The sequence below is a fragment of the Tenrec ecaudatus genome, chromosome 12 (assembly GCF_050624435.1).
Source record: "Tenrec ecaudatus isolate mTenEca1 chromosome 12, mTenEca1.hap1, whole genome shotgun sequence".
NCBI lineage: Eukaryota > Metazoa > Chordata > Mammalia > Afrosoricida > Tenrecidae > Tenrec > Tenrec ecaudatus.
Window position 1 is genome coordinate 130415619 of NC_134541.1, and position 22846 is coordinate 130438464.

The 22846-nt window shown below is 51.9% G+C and overlaps 1 protein-coding gene across 1 annotated transcript in view; it reads right to left on the reverse strand.

Moving 5' to 3' along the window:
* Nucleotides 1-1322: 1322 nt before the first annotated feature.
* The window catches only part of LOC142422965 (2-acylglycerol O-acyltransferase 3-like), a 41136-nt gene continuing 19612 nt past the window's right edge, over nucleotides 1323-22846 (reverse strand). The window contains exons 3-11 of the mRNA XM_075528164.1: nucleotides 4273-4344; nucleotides 4125-4176; nucleotides 3572-3652; nucleotides 3332-3439; nucleotides 3156-3226; nucleotides 2782-2986; nucleotides 2288-2462; nucleotides 1567-1769; nucleotides 1323-1477 (exon numbers count right to left, since the gene is read on the reverse strand). Coding sequence (XP_075384279.1) covers nucleotides 1323-1477; nucleotides 1567-1769; nucleotides 2288-2462; nucleotides 2782-2986; nucleotides 3156-3226; nucleotides 3332-3439; nucleotides 3572-3652; nucleotides 4125-4176; nucleotides 4273-4344 — 1122 coding nt within the window. The remainder of the gene's footprint in view (nucleotides 1478-1566; nucleotides 1770-2287; nucleotides 2463-2781; nucleotides 2987-3155; nucleotides 3227-3331; nucleotides 3440-3571; nucleotides 3653-4124; nucleotides 4177-4272; nucleotides 4345-22846) is intronic.

A 22846-nucleotide genomic window follows, 5' to 3' on the forward strand; every position in this document is an offset into this window, starting at 1 on the left:
AGCCACAGGAGGATAAAGTGGTAAGTTAATCCCATTGTGAAATTAGCAGTAGGCAGGTCGAAGAATCATACCTACAAATCACCCAGAGATAGCCAGTGCTCTTCAACTCACCTGGCTCCTCTAAAACAAGGCAACACAAACAGCCATCACTCCCAACTACCTCAAAAGAAAAACAGGAGAAAGAAAAGGCAATGGCAGAAGAAGTCCTGAACAAAACAACATACATAGAAGAAGCAGACATTGAGCTGCCACAGAAAAGAATTTTCAGAATGCTGTTTGGAATCGTACAGGATATGAGGAAAACAATACAGAAAAAGGATGAAATGATAGGGGAGATAAAGGCCATACCCCAAAGGGAAATACAGGAGCTTAGGGAGGAGATAACAAAAGCCAGCAGCAGAAACACGGACATTGAGAATAGAAGGGAGGAATCAGAGAACCGCATCAGTGACTTGGAGGACAGCCAAGCAGACTTTAACAAACGTGAACAAAAATCTAATAAGATCATAAGAGAAGCTGAAGAAAACCTAGGAGCTATGTCTGATGCTATGAAGCAGAACAACATTAAATTATTGGCTTACAGGAGGAAGACACAACCAAGAAGTCATCTGCAACAATAGTGAGAGAATTCTTGGAGGAAAACTTCCCCAGCTTAAAAATGAAAACAAGGAAACCATTCAGGAGGCTGAAAGGACACTAGCAAGCCTGAATCCCAAGAAGAAGTCACCAAGGCACATACTAGTTAAACTATCCAACTATGAGGAAAAGGAGAAAATCATGAGAGCAGCTAGGGAAAAACAAGCAATCAGATATAAAGCCTTCCACATAAGAATATCCTCAGACCTATCAGCAGAAACGATGAGGAAAAGGAGAGAGTGGAGTAACATATTCCAAGAACTGAAGGAAAACAACGCAAACGCAAGAATACTCTACCCAGCCAAATTATCGATCGAGATAGATACTTATTTATGCTTGGTGGGTTGTTCTTCTGCTCATACTGGGTCGGCAAAGATAGAGGTGGGAAGAGTCAGGGGAGCAGGGCTTGTTCACAGTCACACATTGCATTGAGCCTTCCTAGGAGGAGAAATCAGGGTTTTGCTGCCCACGTCAAAGCAGAAGCTCAGGTGGAACATGGGGGGCTGCCTGAGCCTACTTGCTCGAATGGGAATGGGCTGGCTCTGAGCAGATGGGCACCCGACTTCATGATACTGGCCTCCTGAAAGGAAACCAGCTTTTATTACGTGGAGGGGAGCCACAGGTCAGGGAGGGGGTGGCATTGTCCTGACCATGCACTCGGCAGAGGAGGGAGGGCGAGGCCTGGGTTAGAGGAAGGTGAGGTGAGCATCAGCAGGGACACCACAGCTCTCCTTGTGCTCCTCAAACAGCCGGTCCAGGGCCTTCAAGTAGAGTGTGTGGTAGTGGTCGACGTCTTCCTCCGTGGGGTGGAGGACCTGGGGCACATCGATGGGGCGGCCCACTGGGGAGACAGGGACGCAGCTGCTGTGCACAGATCCCTCTCATCCCCAAGAGTATGAAGGCAGCTTGCCCTCAGAGATGAGTACTCACCCACCGTGGTGATGGGCCTGCGGAATGGCATGAGGCCCCAGGAGGTACCCGAGAAGATGCTCTGGCCAAAGAAGATACAAGGAGAAAAGCCCACCAGTTTCTTGAAGGTCATCTGGCAGCGGTACTGCCAGCAGTCGGCAGGAAAAGTTTTGACATTGAAGATATCATTCTCTCCGAAAGAGTAGATGGGTACCAGGGAGGCCCTTGGGAGGAGAGGAGGGAGGCATGAGGCTGGTGGCTGGCGCCTGAGTTGTCTCAGAGCCTTTCAGCTGCTGCTTCCCAAGACCTCTGAAATCACACCAAAGTGGGGCGTCCACCTCCGGCCACCAAGAAAGAAATGGCAGAAAGGGCTCACCTTTCTTGAGACTCAACGGTGCACTGAAATCAGTTACTTTTCTCATTTTGCCTTTACAATATGACATGCTTGCCATGCGGCGTGTGTGCTACTTCCCATGTGAGAAAACATGGGCTTGCCTCTGAGATCGTGGTAGGGATTTGAACCCAGGATGCCCGGGAGCCCTGTTTTGGCCACTCTAACCTTGCCTTTTTCTGATGCACAGATATGGAGTGTGGTGGGCAGAGGTTGCGCGCTGTGATTGGCTGAGTGTGAGCACTCAGTCACGGAGGTGGGCACTCTCCCTGCCTGTATGGCCCTTCAGCGGGACCCTGGTGAAAGCTCCAGCATCTTCCACTGACCCCGGGGGAAATCAGAGCCACTCACCCATGCCGAAGCGCAAGGCGCACGAAGCCTTTGCGATTCAGGAGACTAAGGCAGTGCTGGCCAGGGCTTGAGTACAAGGCCTCCTGCGCACCCCCGACGGTGATGACCACAAGCTGGCCGCACCGGTTCTGTGATAGGATTTGGTCCAGGTTCTGACGGTCCACAGAAATCAATCCTGTAAGGGGGGGATGGGGGGTGGCTGGGGACGCAGGAAGCAGTCATCACCAGCACAGAGTCCCCTGAGTCCCTCCACTTTATGGGAAGGGTGAGCTCCAACTTCTGTCCCATATCCTCTCATCCCACTCTGTGTCAGCCTCTAGTCCACAGGCCTGCACCAGATCACCAGCATCCACTCAAAGCACCTGAAGCGAGTGGTGCTGGTGGAGGTGTGACTCTAGCCCTGGTCACTGTTTCCTGCTGCTGCTACTCCTCCTCCTCCTCCTCCTCTTCATCACCTCCTCCTACACTTCGTCCTCCTCCTTCTCCTTGCTCACCAGAAGTCATGAGATATTCACGGTAGATGGGGACGTAGAAGACTCCTGCCAATGTGGTAAACAGGGACCGGAGCCCAGGGAACTGCAGGGAGAAGGCGTTGCTCTCTGTGCAGAAATTGCTGAACAACCCGATGCCCATGACCCCGTGGGGGTGGGCGCCCATCACGTAATTGCGGTCAGGGGGCAACTCGGCTGTTTTCACCAGCTGTGGGTGTTCCGGCAGGATTGGGGAGAGAGAGACAAAGGGAACGTCACACTGGGAAATGTTAGTCCTCCTCCTCAGTGGACTTCCAAGTGCAAGGTCCTGGGAGGGGCCAGAAGTTGGCCGTGTGCCCCCTCCCCACTGCCTGTGCCTGGGCCATCTGACCAGTCACCTTGATAGGAAAATAATCCCTCAGGTACTTCCAAATTGTCCAGTTCCTCTTCCACATGGAGCATCTTCCACCTGGGATCACAGGTCACAGATGTTGGCATGTCAGAGTCCTCCCAGGGTCCTGTCCTGCCAATTTTTGCTGGGAGGGGGCCGGGGAGGGAGCTGTGCCAAACTCACCTTGCTTGGGGGTGTCCCAGTCCAGGTAGAGCCAGGCAAAGTAGAGAAGAGAGATTGACCACAGCGAGGTGAAGAGGAGGAGGAAGAGCAGGATGGTGGAGAAGGCGCCTGGGTGAGAGGTGAGAGGGAATGAGGAATGAGCTCCCTAAGAGCTTCCGGGCTCCCTTGGCCTGTAGGGTGAGGACAACTGGTGGCCCTCTCTCCAGTCCCAGGCCTCCGAGCCTCTCCCATTCTGCTCACCCAGGAAAAGAAATGTGGTCACATAGTACAAGGCTGATGCTGATTCCAGCCACCGCCTTCCTCGGGTTTTCATGGTAGGTGAGGGCGAGGGAGCCTCCATCGCAAGGCCTCCTGTCTTCTGTGGGTTTCAGGGTGCCAGAAGGCCCCCAAGCGAGAGCTTCGAAGCCTGCCCTTGGTAAGGTTTACTCAGCCTGGAAGCCTTGCTTTCACTGTGCATGTGATCTGGTGAGTGGCTGTGGCCCTGAGATCTGTGGACCGGAGACCAGAAGGCTCCAGACTCCTCCCTGGAACTGATCTTTGAACTTCTCCCTATCAGTTTTGTAGTCTGGCCCCTGGGCGGACCGGGAAGTCGTGTTCTAGGGAGGGGCAGCCCCTGTGTGCTAGAGATTGGTGTGGGATGGGGGCAGTGGAGCTTATCCAGTGGGTCCCAGCAGCTCCAGTTGTGTGGGGGGGGGGGGGAGGCGGCGGGGGGCGTAAAATCCCCAGGAGATGATTCCTCCCAGCCTGCCTGATCCTAGGCCTGTTTACAAGTCACAGAGAGGGTCAATGCTAAGGGGCTCCAGGGTTGTCGCGCAACCTGGACCTGACGTGCACGTGGTGTGCCACTGTGAACACAAACAAGCGCGCGCGCACGCACACACACACACACACACACAATGAGTGTGCCCGCCGTTCCCGTCTTTATTTCACTCCCTGGATACCCGGGGTAGAGGGTGGGGGCAGCAGATTGGTTTAGGAGGGTTGCTGGAGGTGTGCAGGGCACAATAAAACGCCTGCAAGAAGGGAACCAGTGGAGAGGTCTGGGAGGCTGGCCCCAGCACCAAAAATTAAGTGGATTCCTGCCCCTCCCCCAAGAAGAATTTGTTTCAAAGGACGGCATTGATTCTGCAGCTCCGGGAGAGGGACATATCTGATCAGAGCACACGGGAGTAGATGAAGGCTCAGGAGGAGAGAGTGGAGCACAGCCTGGCCCACCAGGCCATGAGGATGATGTTCCTGATTAGAGCAGCCAGTTCACAGAGAGAACATGGCTGGCCCCACTATGAGACATGATGCCCCTCAGTGACCAATGGCGCTACAGGGGACAGCACCGGAGACACAATCTGCGAATTGCACCTGACCTGATCCCACCACACCAAGGCAAAGCACTGAGGTAGTGCAGCGGAACAGCAAGGGAATGGAGCGGCAAGGTCCTCAGGGAATGCTGAAAGTGGACTTTGGGTCCAGGACGTGGTTCCCCAACAGATTGGACTGGAAAACACTCCTAAAGGCCAACAAACAATCCTTGAACTAACTACAAGCTTTTGTTTCTTGATGTGTTTTGTTTTGTTCTTTGTCAATGGTTTGTTGTTGCTGTTTTGTTGTCTGGTTGTATACTGTTGCTTTGTTTTCCTCTGTCTTGTTTTTGTGCATGTTATTATCTCTACAGGTCTGTCTAAATAAGACAGGCTGGATGAACTATCTGGATGAAAAACAACAGGAACGACAGTTCCGGGGGGACTTGGGATAGGGGGAAGTGGGGGGGGGGGTAAGGAAGTGGTGTTAACAAACCCAGGGACAAGGGAACAACACGGGATCCAAATTGGTGGTGAGGGGGTAGTGGCAGGCCTGGTAGGGAATGATCAAGGGTAAGGTTACATAAGAAGAGGTATAGCTGTAACCCAGGTGGGGACAGAGCATGATAGTGGGGCAGGAGGAAAGTCAAGGGAAATAGAGAAAAGAGCTAGGAGACAAAGGGCATTTATAGAGATCCAGACAAAGACATCTACATGCAAATATATATATATGAGGATGGGGAAATAGATCTATGTGTCTATAGTTATAGGTTTAGTATTAAGGTGGAGGAAGGACATTGGGCCTCTACTCAAGCACTCCCTCAACGCATGAATACTTTCTTCTATTAAATTGGCACTCTACGATGCTCACCCTCCTGACACACCTGCTGAAGCTAAAACAGGTGAACAAGTAAATGTGGTGAAGAAAGCTGATGGCGCCTGGCTAGCAAAAGAGATAGTGTCTGGGGTCTTAAAGGCTTGAAAGCGAACAAGCTGCCATCTTTCTCAGAAGCAACAAAGCCCACATGGAAGAAGCACACCAGCCTGTGTGATCACGAGGTGCCAAAGGGATCAGGGATAAGGCATCATCAAAAAAATCTTACCATAGTGAATGAAGGGGGAAGTTCAGAGTGGAGACCTAAAGCCCATTTGTCAGCCACTGGAGATCCCCTCACAGAGGGGTCTAAGGGAGGAGATGAGTCAGTCAGGGTGCAACATAGCACCGATGAAGAATACAGCTTTCCCCAGGTCCTGTGCTTCCTCCCCGCCAACTCCTGTTACGGCTTAATAGAATAAAATAATTTGTCTTAAGTTACTCCATTTTGAAAAGCTAAGTGCCACCCCCATTCTAAGAGAGGTATGTTATCTTGGAAAAGCAAGTCACTGTGACCTTACAACTATCTGCTGGTAAATGTGAGCAAGAAGTTTTGCAAGATCATCTGGTCCAAGATAAGCTGAGCAGGACATGCTGAACTACCCGCATTCCTGTTATCTTGTGTAAACACCCTTTCCCATTCCTTGCTCTACCCCCTCGCCTTGCTGGTTTTAAGGGTATAAAAGGGAAAGAAAAATTTGGCCGGACGCTGCAGTGTTGGACCCTGCGTGGCCATGCTGTAGCCCAAATCCGGATTTGTCTTTTTGTCTATTTGTCTTTTTGTCTTTCTGTAATAAAGTTTTGCTTTGTTACTTCACAACTGCTTGTGGGTCAGTGGTCTATGTGGGGCACAACTCCGTAACAACTACCATGATATGAATTCTACCTTGCAAGTCTGGATGGAGCAGAGGTTGTACACTGGTGCATATAGGAGCTGGAAGCACAGGGAATCCAGGGTGGATGATACCTTCAGGACCAGGGGTGTGAGGGATGATACTGGGAGAGTAGAAGGTGGGTGGTTTGGAAAGGGGGAACTGATCACAAGGATCTACATGTGACCTCCTCCCTGGGGGACTGATGAGAAAGATGAGGCTGTGTGCTTCTGTCATGATTTACAGCCACGGAAGCCCTACATAGAATCACTGTGAGTGGAATTGACCAGATGGAAGTGGGTTTGGTGTGATAAGCCCCCTGGTGAAGCTGGTGGGTAGTGCTGGACGTCCATCCTCAAGTAGTTTCAACCCACCCATCATTCTCCAAGGGAGAAGACTGACTCACAATGTAGCTATGATTTGAAGCTCATTGGATACCAGTGTTTTCTTTCCTTTTCTTTCTTTATTTTGGTGAACAAGCATGCATGAGATGCACTGGGTTATACAATGTTTAGTCTTTGCTTTGGACCACAGTGCCCTCTTTTGTGGATGACCTTGTTGGGAACCGGACATAATCAGCCTGACAAAACCGACTCCATACTGTCTGCCCAGCAGGGCTAAAGCCAAGTCACCTCAACCTTATCTTATCCTGATACACGCCAGATGGCCCACCCTTGTCTGCTCCAGCACCAGACATTCCAACTGCAGATTTGTGTCTGCCTGCCCTGTGTGCTCTACCCCCCGCCCTTCCTTTTTTACCTTCCCTTGGAATTCCTTTGTTTGCCTCACCCTTTAAAAAGAGGCTTGTGTAGCAATAAACTGAGACCTTGACAAGAATCTGCTTGGTCTCCCTCCTCTCTCTCGCCCGTTTCTCTTTCAGACTGGGTCCCCCTCGGAAACCCTTCGAATAACTGAGTCCCGCTGGTTGGGGCAAGTGGCGCCCACATGGGGCCCGAGGTGTGGACCCTTGCCGGACGGACCCCCAGCTCCATAAGAGCTCCCAGTAGAAGACGCCCGGCCGGGCCCCAATGAAGAAATGAAGAAGAAGTCGCGGACTGTCTTCGCAGCTCACGAAGACTGATCAGCCTCGGTGAGTAGAACTCCATCCGTCCCATAGAGATGGGCCAAAAACTAACTAAAGAGATGGTCTTTATAAAGGACCTTAAAATTTCCCTCAGAGAGAGAGGAGTACTAGTTAAGAAAAAGGATTTGATAAGATTCTTTTTGTAGACAAAGTCTGTCCATGGTTTATAGTGAATGGGCCTAAAATTCATCGTGGGAAATGGCAAAAGGTCGGGAGGGATTTGAATGACAAACTGCATAAAGAAGGACCCGATGCTGTTCCCGCCGCGGTTTTTTCTTATTGGGGATTGATCAGGGACATTGTTGAGGCCACTTCTGAGGACCCGGATAAGCAACAACTTTTCTCGGTGGCGGAATATTGCCTCCGCCCACTTTCTCGCTCGACCTCCGTTTCTTCCCTTTGTTCGGATAAACATCCCTCCAAATCTCCCTCGGTAATCATAGAAGTGCCAGGTTCAGAAAAACCTGACTCAGAAGAGCCCGCTGCAGGGGAGCCTGCCCCCCCCCCCGCAACTTCCCCTTACCCTCCCCTCCCACAAGAAAAGTATAATCCCCAAAATTTGCCTGCTACCTACCCCGTGTTTTCCAAAGCCACTAATGACGAGCCCCTAGACCGTGATGATGTGGCCACTCTGGAGGAAGAAGCGGCCCGTTACCATAACCCTGACTGGCCCTCTGTCCTTTTAGCCAGACCTCCACCTTATAACAATCAGATATGTGCCCCTGCTCTCCCAGTTCCCGCCACCTTGATGCCTGCCCTCACTGAGGCAAAGGCAAAACTTTCCTCCCAAGTCGCTGAATTAAAGGAAGTTTTGAACCTCCAAAAGGATTTCGCCCGCCTTTCCACGGAACTTTCCTCCCTTCAAACGTCCCTCCGAGAAACTATTTTTTGTTCACCTTGCCAGGCAGCACACCCTCGCGGGTCCGCTAAAGAGCATGTCCCTAAGACATACAAAGCCAAACCTGCCCAACTCTTGTTCCCCGTTCTCACCCGCTCCACCAGGTCCTCCCCGAGCTCCACCCCTGATAACCCTCAGGCAGAGTCCGCAGAGTCTGCCGGCTCCCCGCCCGTGGGCTCTGGTGACAAGGACGGGGTGGGGGGGAGGGGGGGCGGAAAACGATAACGCGTCAGGGTCTGAGAATGAAAACGAAAGCGGGAGCGAAGACGAGGAGCCGCCCGTACAGGGGACTGGCTCTAAAGCTCGAGAATTCCGAAAGATTCACTTTAAAAACTTAAGGGAACTCAATACCACGGTCCGAACTTACAGAGCCAACGCCCCTTACATTTTAAGTGTTTTGGACGCCGTCCCCCGCGGGGGCCATATGCTTCCCGCTGAGTGGACGCTAGTAGTGCAGGCTGTTTTGACTCGAGCCCAATTTTTAACTTGGAAAGACGATTTTTTTGATAGATGTCAGTCTATTGCCGCCACCAACCTCAAATCCCCTCGGTCACCTTCGGCTGCCTGGACCTTTGAAAAGCTTAGTGGGCAGGGCAAGTATGCTGCCGAAACACGCCAGCAACGCTTCCCAATCGGTCTCTTAGCCCAGACTACCAATACTGCCCTTGGCGCGTGGCAAGCGCTTCCCGCTTCTGGTTCAGCCATCACCCCCCTCACAAAGATAACTCAAGGGCCGCAGGAGCCATGTAATGAGTTCGTTAGCCGCCTTTTGGAAGCGGCCGAACGGACCCTCGGCCATGAGGCTGCTAGTGATAAGCTCATTAAACAGCTGGCCTATGAGAATGCTAATTCCTCCTGCAGGGCGGTTATGCGCGGCAAGGCTAGGGATTAAACCCTTAACAAAATGTTACACATGTGCAAGGATGTCGACCCTTTTTCCACTAAAGTTTCCCAGGCCATTCATCTTGCAGTGGGCGCCGCCTTGCAGGTCAATAATTCTTCGAAAAATTGTTTTAAGTGCGGCCAACCGGGACACTTCGCCCAGCAGTGCCCTGTCGCGGCCCCCTTCTCCACTAAAATTACCTCCCCTGGGGAATCGAGTGCCCGCCCCACCATCCCCGCCACCCCTTGCCCCCGATATAAAAAGGGAAGGCATTGGGCTACTTCCTGCCGCTCCATTACTGATATCAACGGGCGTCCCTTGCCTCCGCTCTCGGGAAACGGCCAGCGGAACCAGCCCCGGGCCCCTCAACCCACTCCCTTTGTTCCGGCCTCGGGGAACAGCCGGCAGCCCGACCCTCCCTGTACCGTGCCACACCAGGAAGCGCAGGAGTGGACCTGTGTACCGCCACCCCCACAATATTAACCCCTAAAGATGGAGTGCGAATTATCGACACTGGAATTTTTGGCCCCCCACCACCAGGTACCTTTTTTCTGATTTGGGGACGCGCTTCAACCACCTTAAATGGCATTACTGTTCACCCCTCATTGGTAGATAGTGATTATGCAGGAGAGATGAAGATTTTGGCAAGTGTTTCTAAAGGTATTGTTTCCATCCCACGGGGGCAGCACCTGGCCCAGGCCCTACCGCTGCCTCTAAACACTTCTCACCCGGCGATGAGCAACACTCGTGGTGCCTCCCGACCGGGCTCCTCTGACCTTTATTGGGTCCAGGCTATTACTAAGGATCGACCAACACTTACTCTTAAGATCCAGGGGAAGGCCTGTGAGGGCATCTTAGACTCTCGAGCAGACTCCACTGTCCTTTCTCAAAGCTCCTGGCCTTCTGCTTGGCCTTTACAGGCCTCTCTAACTCATCTGCAAGGGATTGGGCAGTCAAAAATACCCTGCAAAGTTCCCAACTTCTAATCTGGGAGGATAGCGAGGGCAATACAGGTACAGTTCAGCCTTTTGTTGTTCCCGGCCTGCCCGTCAATCTTAGGGGCAGGGATGTCCTTTCTCAGATGAAGGTTTTTATGTGCAGCCCTAACGAAGTCGTCGCCCAACAAATGCTCTCCCAGGGTTATTTGCCCGGGCAGGGATTGGGCAGACTGGGTCAGGGAGACTCAGCGCCTGTCGCAGCTGTCCCAAAAAATGATCGCACAGGCTTAGGATTTTCTAATCATTTTTTGTAAGGGCCATTGCTCCTCCTGCACGCCAGGCAGAAAAGATTACATGGAAGAGTGATGAGCCTGTCTGGATTGACCAATGGCCCCTCCTGTCACATAAGTTGTCCGCCGCCACACAGTTAGTGCAGGAACAGCTGGAGGCTGGGCACATTGAACCCTCCACCTCGCCCTGGAATACGCCTGTGTTTGCTATTTAAAAGAAAACAGGGAAGTGGCGGTTATTGCAAGATTTAAGGGCAATTAATAAAACCATGGTTCCCATGGGCGCCCTACAACCAGGTCTTCCTTGGCCAATAGCTATTCCTAAGAATTTTGTTAAACTAATTATTGATCTTAAGGATTGTTTTTTTTCTATCCCTCTTCACCCCGAGGATTGCAAGCATTTTGCATTCTGTCTCCCTGTAATGAATTGCGTAGGGCCTTCCCCTCGTTTTCAGTGGCGAGTCCTCCCGCAGGGGGGGGGCACAAGCCCCACCCTGTGTCAAAAATATGTGGCTCAAACGGTTGACCCCTTCCGCTTGTCATTTCCTAACTTATATATTATCCATTACATGGACGACATTTTGATGGCAGGGCCCTGCGAGCAACAGCTCCATCAGGTTGGACAGCAACTCATCATTGCCCTCCAAAATAGGGGTCTCCAAATTTCCCCGGAGAAAATTCAAGTCCACCCCCCACAATTATTTCTGGGGTTTGAATTGTTACCTAATCGAGTTTATTCTCAAAAGATCCAGTTACGTACTGACTCCTTGCATACTTTAAATGACTTCCAAAGGTTACTCGGGGACATTAACTGGCTCCGCCCTTACTTAAAAGCTCACTACCAAAGAACTTAAGCCTTTATTTGATATTTTGCGAGGAGATACAAATCCCTCTTCCCCTCGCGCGCTCATCCCCGAGGCCCAACAAGCTTTAGCCCAGGTCGAGCGAGACATTAACAATCAAAGCATTGGTTAATTTTCCCCAGAATTGCCGTTCAATTTTATTATTTTCCCCACCCCCCCCACTCCCCCACAGGGTTGCTCTGGCAGCTCAAGCCTTTATTTTGGGTCTATTTGCCCGCTTCCCCTAACCGAGTATTACCTACTTACCCTCATCTGGTTGCCCAACTCTTACGCCTTGGCAGGGAAGCTGCTTTAAAACTGTTTGGTAGAGATCCTGAAACTATAATTGTGCCGTACACCGCCACCCAGGTCCAGTGGCTCCTCCAGAATGATGATGATTGGGCTGTTAATTGTACCTCTTTTCAGGGCTCCATAGATAATCATTATCCGGCCGATTAATTAATCCAGTTTTTCCAAAGATCCCCAGTTATTTTCCCCCATTGGACTAAGATGGCTCCAGTTGTGGGGGCCCTGTTGGTTTTCTCTGACGGATCGTCTTCTGGAATGGCCGCCTTTAGCATAAATGGGCAGGTCTCTCAATTTCGGACTGAGTTCTCCTCAGCTCAGTTGGTAGAATTAAGCGCCATCATAAAAATTTTTAAGGCCTTGCCAGATAGTCCTTTTAATTTGTATACTGACAGTGCTTATGTCGCCGCTTCTGTTCCGCTTTTAGAAACGGTCCCTTATATCCGCCCTACAACTAATGCCTCCTCCTTGTTTTCCCAATTACAAAAATTGATTTTTTTTGCCCGTACAGCCCCTTTCTTTATAGGCCACATTCGTGCCCATACTGGGTTGCCAGGACCGCTATCCGAAGGAAATGATTTAGTAGACCAGGCCACACAATTAATTGCAACCAACCTCTCTATAACTCCCCTTGAAGCAGCCCAAAGAGCTCATAAACTACATCACCTTAACGTCCATACCCTTAGGCTTAAATATTCCATCACACGGGAGCAGGCCAGACAAATTGTACGGCAATGCAAAGGCTGCTTGACCCTTTTACCCGAGCCTCACAACGGGGTCCACCCCCGTGGGCTCATGCCCGGAGAGTTGTGGCAAATGGATGTTACCCACCACCCACCCTTTGGTAAACTTAAGTATATCCATGTTTCGGTCGACACGTTTAGCGGCTTCATTTGTGCCTCCCTTCAAACTGGGGAGGCCACCAAGCACGTCATCTATCACATCCTCGCTTGCTTGGCTGCCACCCCTCAACCCAAGGTACTTAAGACGGACAATGGCCCTGGATATACCAGCTCCAGTTTTAAACAATTTTGCACACAAATGGGCATCCGCCATGTTACTGGCATTCCCTATAACCCTCAGGGCCAGGGCATCGTGGAGAGAACGCACCAAACTTTAAAAAACATGCTTTTCAAACTACAGTCAGGGGGGGAGTCTTTATATCCCCGCTCTGGCAACTCCAAAACTCTTTTAAACCATGCACTCTTTGTTTTAAATTTCCTCACTTACGATGCCAGTAGTAAAACGGCTGCCAATCGCCTTTGGCACCCAGCCACAGCCGGAGGCTACGCACAGGCATTATGGAAGGACCCGCTGCACAACAAATGGCAGGGACCAGACCCGGTCCTCATTTGGGGAAAAGGACACGTGTGTGTCTATGACTCCAAAGCACAAAATGCCAGATGGCTGCCTGAAAGATTAATTAAGTTGATAAACCATCAGCCAAAAATAACGCCCTCCAGGGAGAAGATAACCCCCTGAGAGATAGTTTCCTTTTTTGTTTTTCAAATGTGAACCTTCGCCTCTTGCCTTAAAATTGGAGCAGCCGCCTCAGCCCCGTTGTTGTTGTTGTTTGCCTTGGGACTCGCTTCAGGGGCATGCACGGGTTATCCCGATGATTGGACTTGGTGGCAAAAGTTCGTTATTTTTTCCTTTTATTTTTTTGTTTGCGTAGTTTTTTCAGTTTTGAATTGTCTGTAGAGGGGACCAAGATGTTTGTTTTCACCTCCTTTTTATGCATAAATGTCCTTTTGAGACCCTCCCTTGCTGTGTCCTCGCACCAGCTGTATAATTACACTTGGAGCCTCATCAATCAGGCCGGCGATGTAGTTAACTCTTCCTCCCAAGTTGCCAGCACGCCCAAATGGCCCACCCTCCACACTGACCTTTGCATTTTGGCCCTTGGCGCTGACCCGTCTTGGGGGTCCCTGATCTTATGTGGCCCCAATCGCAGGCCCCTAATAATCACAAGCCCAAGTGGCTATGCAGTTATTCAGGGGGAAGAGGTCTCCTCCACGCCCAGAAAGACGGGGTCTATGTGTGCCCAGGAGCTACTCATAGGCCTCGTAACCTTAATCACAAATGTGGCTTCAACCCAGCTTATTTTTGTGCCTCCAGGGGTTGCGAAACCACTGGAAGTGTTTATTGGAAGCCCAGCTCTACCTGGGACTACATAAACGTCACTGAGCCCCCGGGGCGTCCTTCTTGCACCACAGGTCAGTGGTGTCTGCCTATTAGCATCTCGTTCACCGATAAAGGAAAAGAAAAATTACATGACTGGGAAAACAACCCTTGAGGGTTTGAGTGGGGGCTCCGTATTTACAGGTCCGGGCCGGACATGGGACTCACCTTTAAAATAAAATTAACTAAATCACTTCCCAACACCCAACGTCCAGCCTCTGTTGGGCCTAATCCGGAGCTCCACAATGGTCTTGGCCATGGCCAAGCCCCTGTACTAAGGCATAATCCGGCTGCTCCTACAAAAAGCCCCCCTATCACCCATTCCTCAGCATTGTTTCAACCTACCCTCCCCGTAGGGCTCCCCTCAACCACGGATCTTTTGTTAGCAGTAGTTAACGCTTCAGTGCACACCCTTCAAAGATCTAACCTTACCTTTTCAGATAACTGTTAGGTGTGTTATTCCTCCCTTCCCCCTTTTTATGAAGGAGTAGCTCATTTTGGCAACCCAGTATTCACCAACTCAACTACTGAGCTTCGATGGAACCCCGAGGAGCAGCAGGGCCTCACTCTCGGACAGATCTCAGGAGTGGGACTCTGTCTCCTGGGACCACGCATGTTGCCACCCAAAAAATTAGTTGATATTTGCAACCAAACCCTTGTAGTGAATGCTTCTTTTACGTACGTTTCTTCTACAAATCGTTCCTATTTTGCTTGCTCCTCAGGATTAACCACCTTCATAATCACTGCCACCTTTTTAAAAAATAAGGAATATTGTGTTCAAGTTTTACTTTTGCCCCATTTAACTGTCCACAGCCCCGCAGATTTTTTGCAGTTTTGGGAACAAAAAACGCCTCCCCGCTCAAGAGTCAAACGTGAGCCCCTCACTGCACTCACCTTAGCTGTGGTCCTTGGCCTCGGAGCCGCTGGGGCAGGTACTGGAATTGCTTCATTGATTACCACCAATCAACAGTACACCCAGTTAAGCGCAGCCATTGACAAAGATCTTCAAGACCTCCAGGCGGGGCTTGCCAATCTCATAGATTCAGTGAGCTCCCTCGCCGAAGTAGTCCTTCTACTCGCCGAAGTAGAAGAGGGCTAGATTTGCTTTTCTTACAAGGCGGCCTATGTGCCGTGCTTAAGGAAGAATGCTGTTTTGATGTGGATAAGTTAGGATTGGTGAAAAATAGTTTGCAAAAGGTCAGAGATAGCTTGGAAAAAAGGAAAAAGGAAAGAGAACAGCAGGAGTCTTGTTATAAAAATTGGTTTTCTACTTCCCTTTGGCTTTCCACTTTACTCCCCAGCTTGTTGGGACCTCTTGTAGGTCTTATTTTACTTTTAACTTTTGGCCCTTGGGCCTTTAGCAAGTTAACCAGTTTTGTTAAGTCACAGATTGACGCAGCCCTACGCACAAAGCCGGTCTCCGTCCACTACCACCGGATCAACACCGGGGACACTGATGAAGAGGAATCCTCCGAGGGCGTGTCTCGAGCTACAGAGACCCCCGGGCTGCAATTCTCCACCCTTGCCTCCACGGTCGATCCCTCTCGGTCCTGGCCGCGCAGGGCCCTGAATTGGGCTAAAAGCCATGGAGAACATTGTCAGTGCATACAAACATCCGTTTTGTTCCCTCCCCTGCGGCGCGTGACCGGGCCATGGTTGCCCTCATCGGGGTGGTATATTTGACTAAATTGTAAGACCAAGAGTGGCATATTTGTCCATTGTAAGACCCCCCCGCCTTCAGTGTTGAGTTTGCAGCCAATGACGGGTAAGGACGGGGGGAACTCTTTACCAACCTGAGACAGGCGTTGGCCGCCAAGAGGGCCTGCTAGCCCATGACGGGTATGGACTGAGTTGCGCCCTAGCCACCTAAGACAGGCGGAATTCCCTGAAGGATGGTCACTGCACGCCGTACCCCCCTTTTTAATAATGTAAGGAAGGGGGAGATGTTGGGAACCGGACATAATCAGCCTGACAAAACCGACTCCATACTGTCTGCCTGGCAGGGCTAAAGCCACTTCACCTCAACCTTATCTTATTCTGACACACGCCAGATGAACCACCCTTGTCTGCTCCAGCACCAGACATTCCAACCGCAGATTTGTGTCTGCCTACACTGTGTGCTCTACCCCCCGCCCTTCCTTTTTTACCTTCCCTTGGAATTCCTTTGTTTGCCTCACCCTTTAAAAAGAGGCTTGTGTAGCAATAAACTGAGACGTTGACAAGAATCTGCTTGGTCTCACTCCTCTATCTCTCGCCCGTTTCTTTTTCTGGCTGGGTCCCCCTCGGAAGCCCCTCGAATAACTGAGTCCCGCTGGTTGGGGCATGACCTGAGCAGGAGCTTACCTTGCTTATTGGAGAATCCCTCCCTGGTAGAAAGCCTGTGCCCCTTGGGATAGGAGATTAGATTTGGGCGACATGACATTTCCAAGAGTTTCTCAGAGCCCCAACACCCCTCAGCCAGTGCCCTCACAGAGATAGCAAAGCAGTCCCGGAAATGCCGACACACCTCCCAGTTGCAGATGCAGGCAGAGGGCGGAGCTGTGCCCCAACTCAATACATGTGTCAGTCTTCATGGAGCCACGGCAGATAAAAGGCGGCAGGGAGTCAGGCCTGGCCTCACAGTACCAGTAACCTGTCCACGCACACCAACTGGGGCCGCGAGAGTGGCAGCCCTCCACCAGTCCTACTCCTATGTCAGACTCCACCACTCCTACTCCTATGTCACTCCACCGGTCCTACTCCTATGTCAGACTCCAACGGTCCTATTCCTATGTCAGACTCCACCAGTCCTACTCCTATGTCAGACTCCACCACTCCTACTCTTATGTCAGACTCCACCAGACCTACTCCTATGTCAGACTCCACCGGTCCTACTCCTATGTCAGACTCCACCACTCCCTATGTCAAACTCCACCGGTCTTACTCCTATGTCAGACACCAGCAGTCCTACACTTACGTCAGACTCCACGAGTCCTACTCCTATGTCAGACTCCACCAGTCCTAATCATATGTCAGACTCGACCGGTCCTTCTACTGTGTCAGACTCCACCGGTCCTACTCCTACATAAGACTCCACCGGTCCTTCTCCTATGTCAGACTCCACTGGTCCTACTCCGATTTCAGAATCCACTGGTCCTTCTACTATGTCAGACTCCACCGGTCCTACTCCTATGTCAGACTCCACCGGTCCTACTCCTGTCAGACTCCACCGGTCCTACTCCTATGTCAGACTCCACCAGTCCTAATCCTATGTCAGACTCCGCCGGTCCTACTCCTATGTCAGACTCTGCTGGTCCTACTCCTATGTCAGACTCCACCAGTCCTGCTCCTATGTCAGACTGCACCGGTCCTTCGACTATGTCAGACTCCACCAGTCCTACTCCTGAGTGGGACTCCACCAGTCCTACTCCTACGTCAGACTCCACCGGTCCTTCTCCTATGTCAGACTCCACCGGTCCTACTCCGATTTCAGACTCCACCGGTCCTTATACTGTCACACTCCACCGGTCCTACTCCTATGTCGGACTCCACCGGTCGTTCTCCTCTGTCAGATTCCACCGGTCCTACTCCTATGTCAGACTCCACCGGTCCTTCTCCTATGTGAGACACCACCGGTCCTACTCCGATGTCAGACTCCACTCGTCCTTCTCCTATGTCAGACTCCACCAGTCCTACTCCTATGTCAGACTCCACCGGTCCTTCTCCTATGTCACACTCCACCATCCTACTCCTGAGTGGGACTCCACCAGTCCTACTCCTACGTCAGACTCCACCGGTCCTTCTCTTATGTCAGACTCCACCGGTCCTACTCCTATGTCAGACTCCACCGGTTCTACTCCTATGTCAGACTCCACCACTCCCTATGTCAGACTCCACCGGTCCTACTCCTATGTCAGACAACAGCAGTCCTACACTTACGTCAGACTCCACCGGTCCTACTCCAATGTCAAATTCCACAGGTCCTACTCCTATGTCAGACTCCACCGGTCCTACTCCTATGTCAGACTCCACCAGTCCTAATCCTATGTCAGACTCTGCCGATCCTACTCCTATGTCAGACTCTGCCGGTCCTACCCCTATGTCAGACTCCACCACTCCTGCTCCTATGTCACACTGCACCGGTTCTTCTACTATGTCAGACTCCACCAGTCCTACTCCTGAGTGGGACTCCACCAGTCCTACTCCTACGTCAGACTCCACCGGTCCTTCTCCTATGTGAGACTCCACCGGTCCTACTCCGATGTCAGACTCCACTCGTCCTTCTCCTATGTCAGACTCCACCAGTCCTACTCCTATGTCAGATTCCACCGGTCCTTCTCCTATGTCACACTCCACCATCCTACTCCTGAGTGGGACTCGACCAGTCCTACTCCTACGTCAGACTCCACCGGTCCTTCTCTTATGTCAGACTCCACCGGTCCTACTCCTATGTCAGACTCCACCGGTTCTACCCCTATGTCAGACTCCACCACTCCCTATGTCAAACTCCACCGGTCCTACTCCTATGTCAGACTCCACCGGTCCTACTCCTATTTCAGACTCCACCGGGCCTACTCCTGTCAGACTCCACCGGTCCTACTCCTATGTCAGACTCCACCGGTCCTACTCCGATTTCAGACTCCACCGGTCCTTCTACTATGTCAGACTCCACCGGTCCTACTTCTATGTCAGACCCCACCAGTCCTAATCCTATGTCAGACTCCGACGATCCTACTCCTATGTCAGACTCTGCCGGTCCTACCCCTATGTCAGACTCCACCAGTCATGATCCTATGTCACACTGCACCGGTTCTTCTACTATGTCAGACTCCACCAGTCCTAGTCCTGACTGGGACTCCACCAATCCTACTCCTACGTCAGACTCCACCGGTCCTTCTCCTATGTCAGACTCCACCGGTCCTACTCCTATGTCAGACTCCACCGGTCCTACTCCTATGTTAGACTCCACCAGTCCTACTCCTGAGTGGGACTCCACCAGTGCTACTCCTACGTCAGACTCCACCGGTCCTTCTCCTATGTCAGACTCCACCGGTCCTACTCCTATGTCAGACTCCACCAGTCCTACTCCTATGTCAGACTCCACCAGTCCTAGTCCTGACTGGGACTCCACCAGTCCTACTCCTACGTCAGACTCCACCGGTCCTTCTCCTATGTCAGACTCCACCGGTCCTACTCCTATGTCAGACTCCACTGGTCCTACTCCTATGTCAGACTCCACCAGTCCTACTCCTGAGTGGGACTCCACCAGTCCTACTCCTACGTCAGACTCCACCGGTCCTTCTCCTATGTCAGACTCCACCGGTCCTACTACTATGTCAGACTCCACCAGTCCTACTCCTAAGTCAGACTCCACCGGTCCTTCTCCTATGTCAGACTCCACCGGTCCTTCTCCTATGTCAGACTCCACCAGTCCTACTCCTAAGTCAGACTCCACCGGTCCTTCTCTTATGTCAGACTCCACCGGTCCTACTCCTATGTCAGACTCCACCGGTCCTACTCCTATGTCAGACTCCACCACTCCCAATGCAGACTCCACCGGTCCTACTCCTATGTCAGACTCCACCAGTCCTACTCCTAGTGGGACTCCACCAGTCCTACTCCTACGTCAGACTCCACCACTCCTTCTCCTCTGTCAGACTCCACCGGTCCTTCTATTGTGTCAGACTCCACCGGTCCTACTCCTACGTATGATTCCACCGGTCCTTCTCCTATGTCAGACTCCACCGGTCCTACGCCGATTTCAGACTCCACCGGTCCTTCTACTATGTCAGACTCCCCGGTCCGACTCCTATGTCAGACACCAGCAGTCCTACACTTACGTCAGACTCCAACGGTCCTACTTCAATGTCAAACTCCACCGGTCCTACTCCTATGTCAGACTCCACAAGTCCTAATCCTCTGTCAGACTCCGCCGGTCCTACTCCTATGTCAGACTCTGCCGGTCCTACCCCTGTGTCAGACTCCACCAGTCCAACTCCTATGTCACACTGCACCAGTCCTTCTCCTATGTCAGACTCCACCGGTCCTACTCCGATTTCAGAAACCACCGGTCCTTCTACTATGTCAGACTCCACCGGTCCTACTCCTATGTCAGACTCCATCAGTCCTAATCCTATGTCAGACTCCGACGATCCTACTCCTATGTCAGACTCTGCCGGTCCTACCCCTATGTCAGACTCCACCAGTCCTGATCCTATGTCACACTGCACCGGTTCTTCTACTATGTCAGACTCCACCAGTCCTAGTCCTGAGTGGGACTCCACCAGTCCTACTCCTACGTCAGACTCCACCGGTCCTTCTCCTATGTCAGACTCCACCGGTCCTACTCCTATGTCAGACTCCACCAGTCCTACTCCTGAGTGGGAAACCACCAGTCCTACTCCTACGTCAGACTCCACCGGTCCTTCTCCTATGTCAGACTCCACCGGTCCTACTCCGATGTCAGACTGCACCGGTCCTTCTACTATGTCAGACTGCACCGGTCCTTCTACTATGTCAGACTCCACCGGTCCTACTCCTATGTCGGACTCCACCGGTCCTCCTATGTCAGACTCCACGAGTCCTACTCCTATGTCAGATTCCACCAGTCCTAATCCTATGTCATACTCCACCAGTCCTGTTCCTATGTCACACTGCACCGGTTCTTCTACTATGTCAGACTCCACCAGTCCTAATCCTGAGTGGGACTCCACCAGTCCTACTCCTACATAAGACTCCACCGGTCCTTCTCCTATGTCAGACTCCACCGGTCCTACTCCGATTTCAGACTCCACCGGTCCTTCTACTATGTCAGACTCCACCGGTCCTACCCCTATGTCAGACTCCACCGGTCCTTCTCCTATGTCAGACTCCACCGGTCCTACTCCTATGTCAGACTCCACCGGTCCTACTCCTATGTCAGACTCCACCAGTCCTACTCCTGAGTGGGACTCCACCAGTCCTACTCCTACGTCAGACTCCACCGGTCCTTCTCCTATGTCAGACTCCACCGGTCCTTCTTCTATGTCAGACTCCACGGGTCCTACACCTATGTCAGACTCCACCAGTCCTAATCCTATGTCAGACTCCACCGGTCCTACTCCTATGTCAGACTCCACCGGTCCTACTCCTATATCAGACTCCACCAGTCCTACTCCTAGTGGGACTCCACCAGTCCTACTCCTACGTCAGAGTCCACCGGTCCTTCTCCTCTGTCAGACTCCACCGGTCCTTCTACTGTGTCAGATTCCACCGGTCCTACTCCGATTTCAGACTCCACCGGTCCTTCCACTATGTCAGACTCCAATGGTCCTACTCCTATGTCAGACTCCACCGGTCCTTCTCCTCTGTCAGACTCCACCGGTCCTAATCCTATGTCAGACACCAGCAGTCCTACACTTACATCAGACTCCACCGGTCCTACTCCAATGTCAAACTCCACCGGTCCTACTCCTATGTCAGACTCCGCCGGTCCTACTCCTATGTCAGACTCTGCTGGTCCTACCCCTATGTCAGACTCCACCAGTCCTGCTCCTATGTCAGACTGCACCGGTCCTTCTGCTATGTCAGACTCCACCAGTCCTACTCCTGAGTGGGACTCCACCAGTCCTACTCCTACGACACACTCCACCGGTCCTTCTCCTATGTCAGACTCCACCGGTCCTACACCGATTTCAGACTCCACCGGTTCTTCTACTATGTCAGACTCCACCGATCCAACTCCTATGTCAGACTCCACCGGTCATACTCCTATGTCAGACTCCACCGGTCCTTCTCCTATGTCAGACTCCACCAGTCCTACTCCTACGTCAGACTCCACCGGTCCTTCTCTTATGTCAGACTCCACCGGTCTTACTCCTATGTCAGACTCCACCGGTCCTACTCCTATGTCAGATACCACGAGTCCTACTCCTAGTGGGACTCCACCAGTCCTACTCCTACGTCAGACTCCACCGGTCCTTCGCCTCTGTCAGACTCCACCGGTCCTTCTACTGTGTCAGACTCCACCGGTCCTACTCCTACATAAGACTCCACTGGTCCTTCTCCTATGTCAGACTCCACCGGTCCTACTCTGATTTCAGACTCCACCGGTCCTTCTACTATGTCAGACTCCACCGGTCCGACTCCTATGTCAGACACCAGCAGTCCTACACTTACGTCAGACTCCACCGGTACTACTCCAATGTCAAACTCCACCGGTCCTACTCCTATGTCAGACTCCACCGGTCCTACTCCTATTTCAGACTCCACCGGTCCCACTCCTGTCAGACTCCACCGGTCCTACTCCTATGTCAGACTCCACCAGTCCTAATCCTATGTCAGACTCCGCCGGTCCTACTCCTATGTCAGACTCTGCTGGTCCTACCCCTGTGTCAGACTCCACCAGTCCTGCTCCTATGTCAGACTGCACCGGTCCTTCTACTATGTCAGACTCCACCAGTCCTACTCCTGAGTGGGACTCCACCAGTCCTACTCCTACGTCAGACTCCACCGGTCCTTCTACTATGTCAGATTCCACCGGTCCTACTCCTATGTCAGACTCTGCCGGTCCTACCCCTATGTCAGACTCCACCAGTCCTGATCCTATGTCACAATGCACCGGTTCTTCTACTATGTCAGACTCCACCAGTCCTAGTCCTGAGTGGGACTCCACCAGTCCTACTCCTACGTCAGACTCCACCGGTCCTTCTACTATGTCAGATTCCACCGGTCCTACTCCTATGTCAGACTCCACCGGTCCTACTCCTATGTCAGACTCCACCAGTCCTACTCCTGAGTGGGAAACCACCAGTCCTACTCCTACATCAGACTCCACCGGTCCATCTCCTATGTCAGACTCCACCGGTCCTACTCCGAAGTCAGACTGCACTGGTCCTTCTACTATGTCAGACTGCACCGGTCCTTCTACTATGTCAGACTCCACCGGTCCTACTCCTATGTCGGACTCCACCGGTCCTCCTATGTCAGACTCCACGAGTCCTACTCCTATGTCAGATTCCACCAGTCCTAATCCTATGTCATACTCCACCAGTCCTGCTCCTATGTCACACTGCAACGGTTCTTCTACTATGTC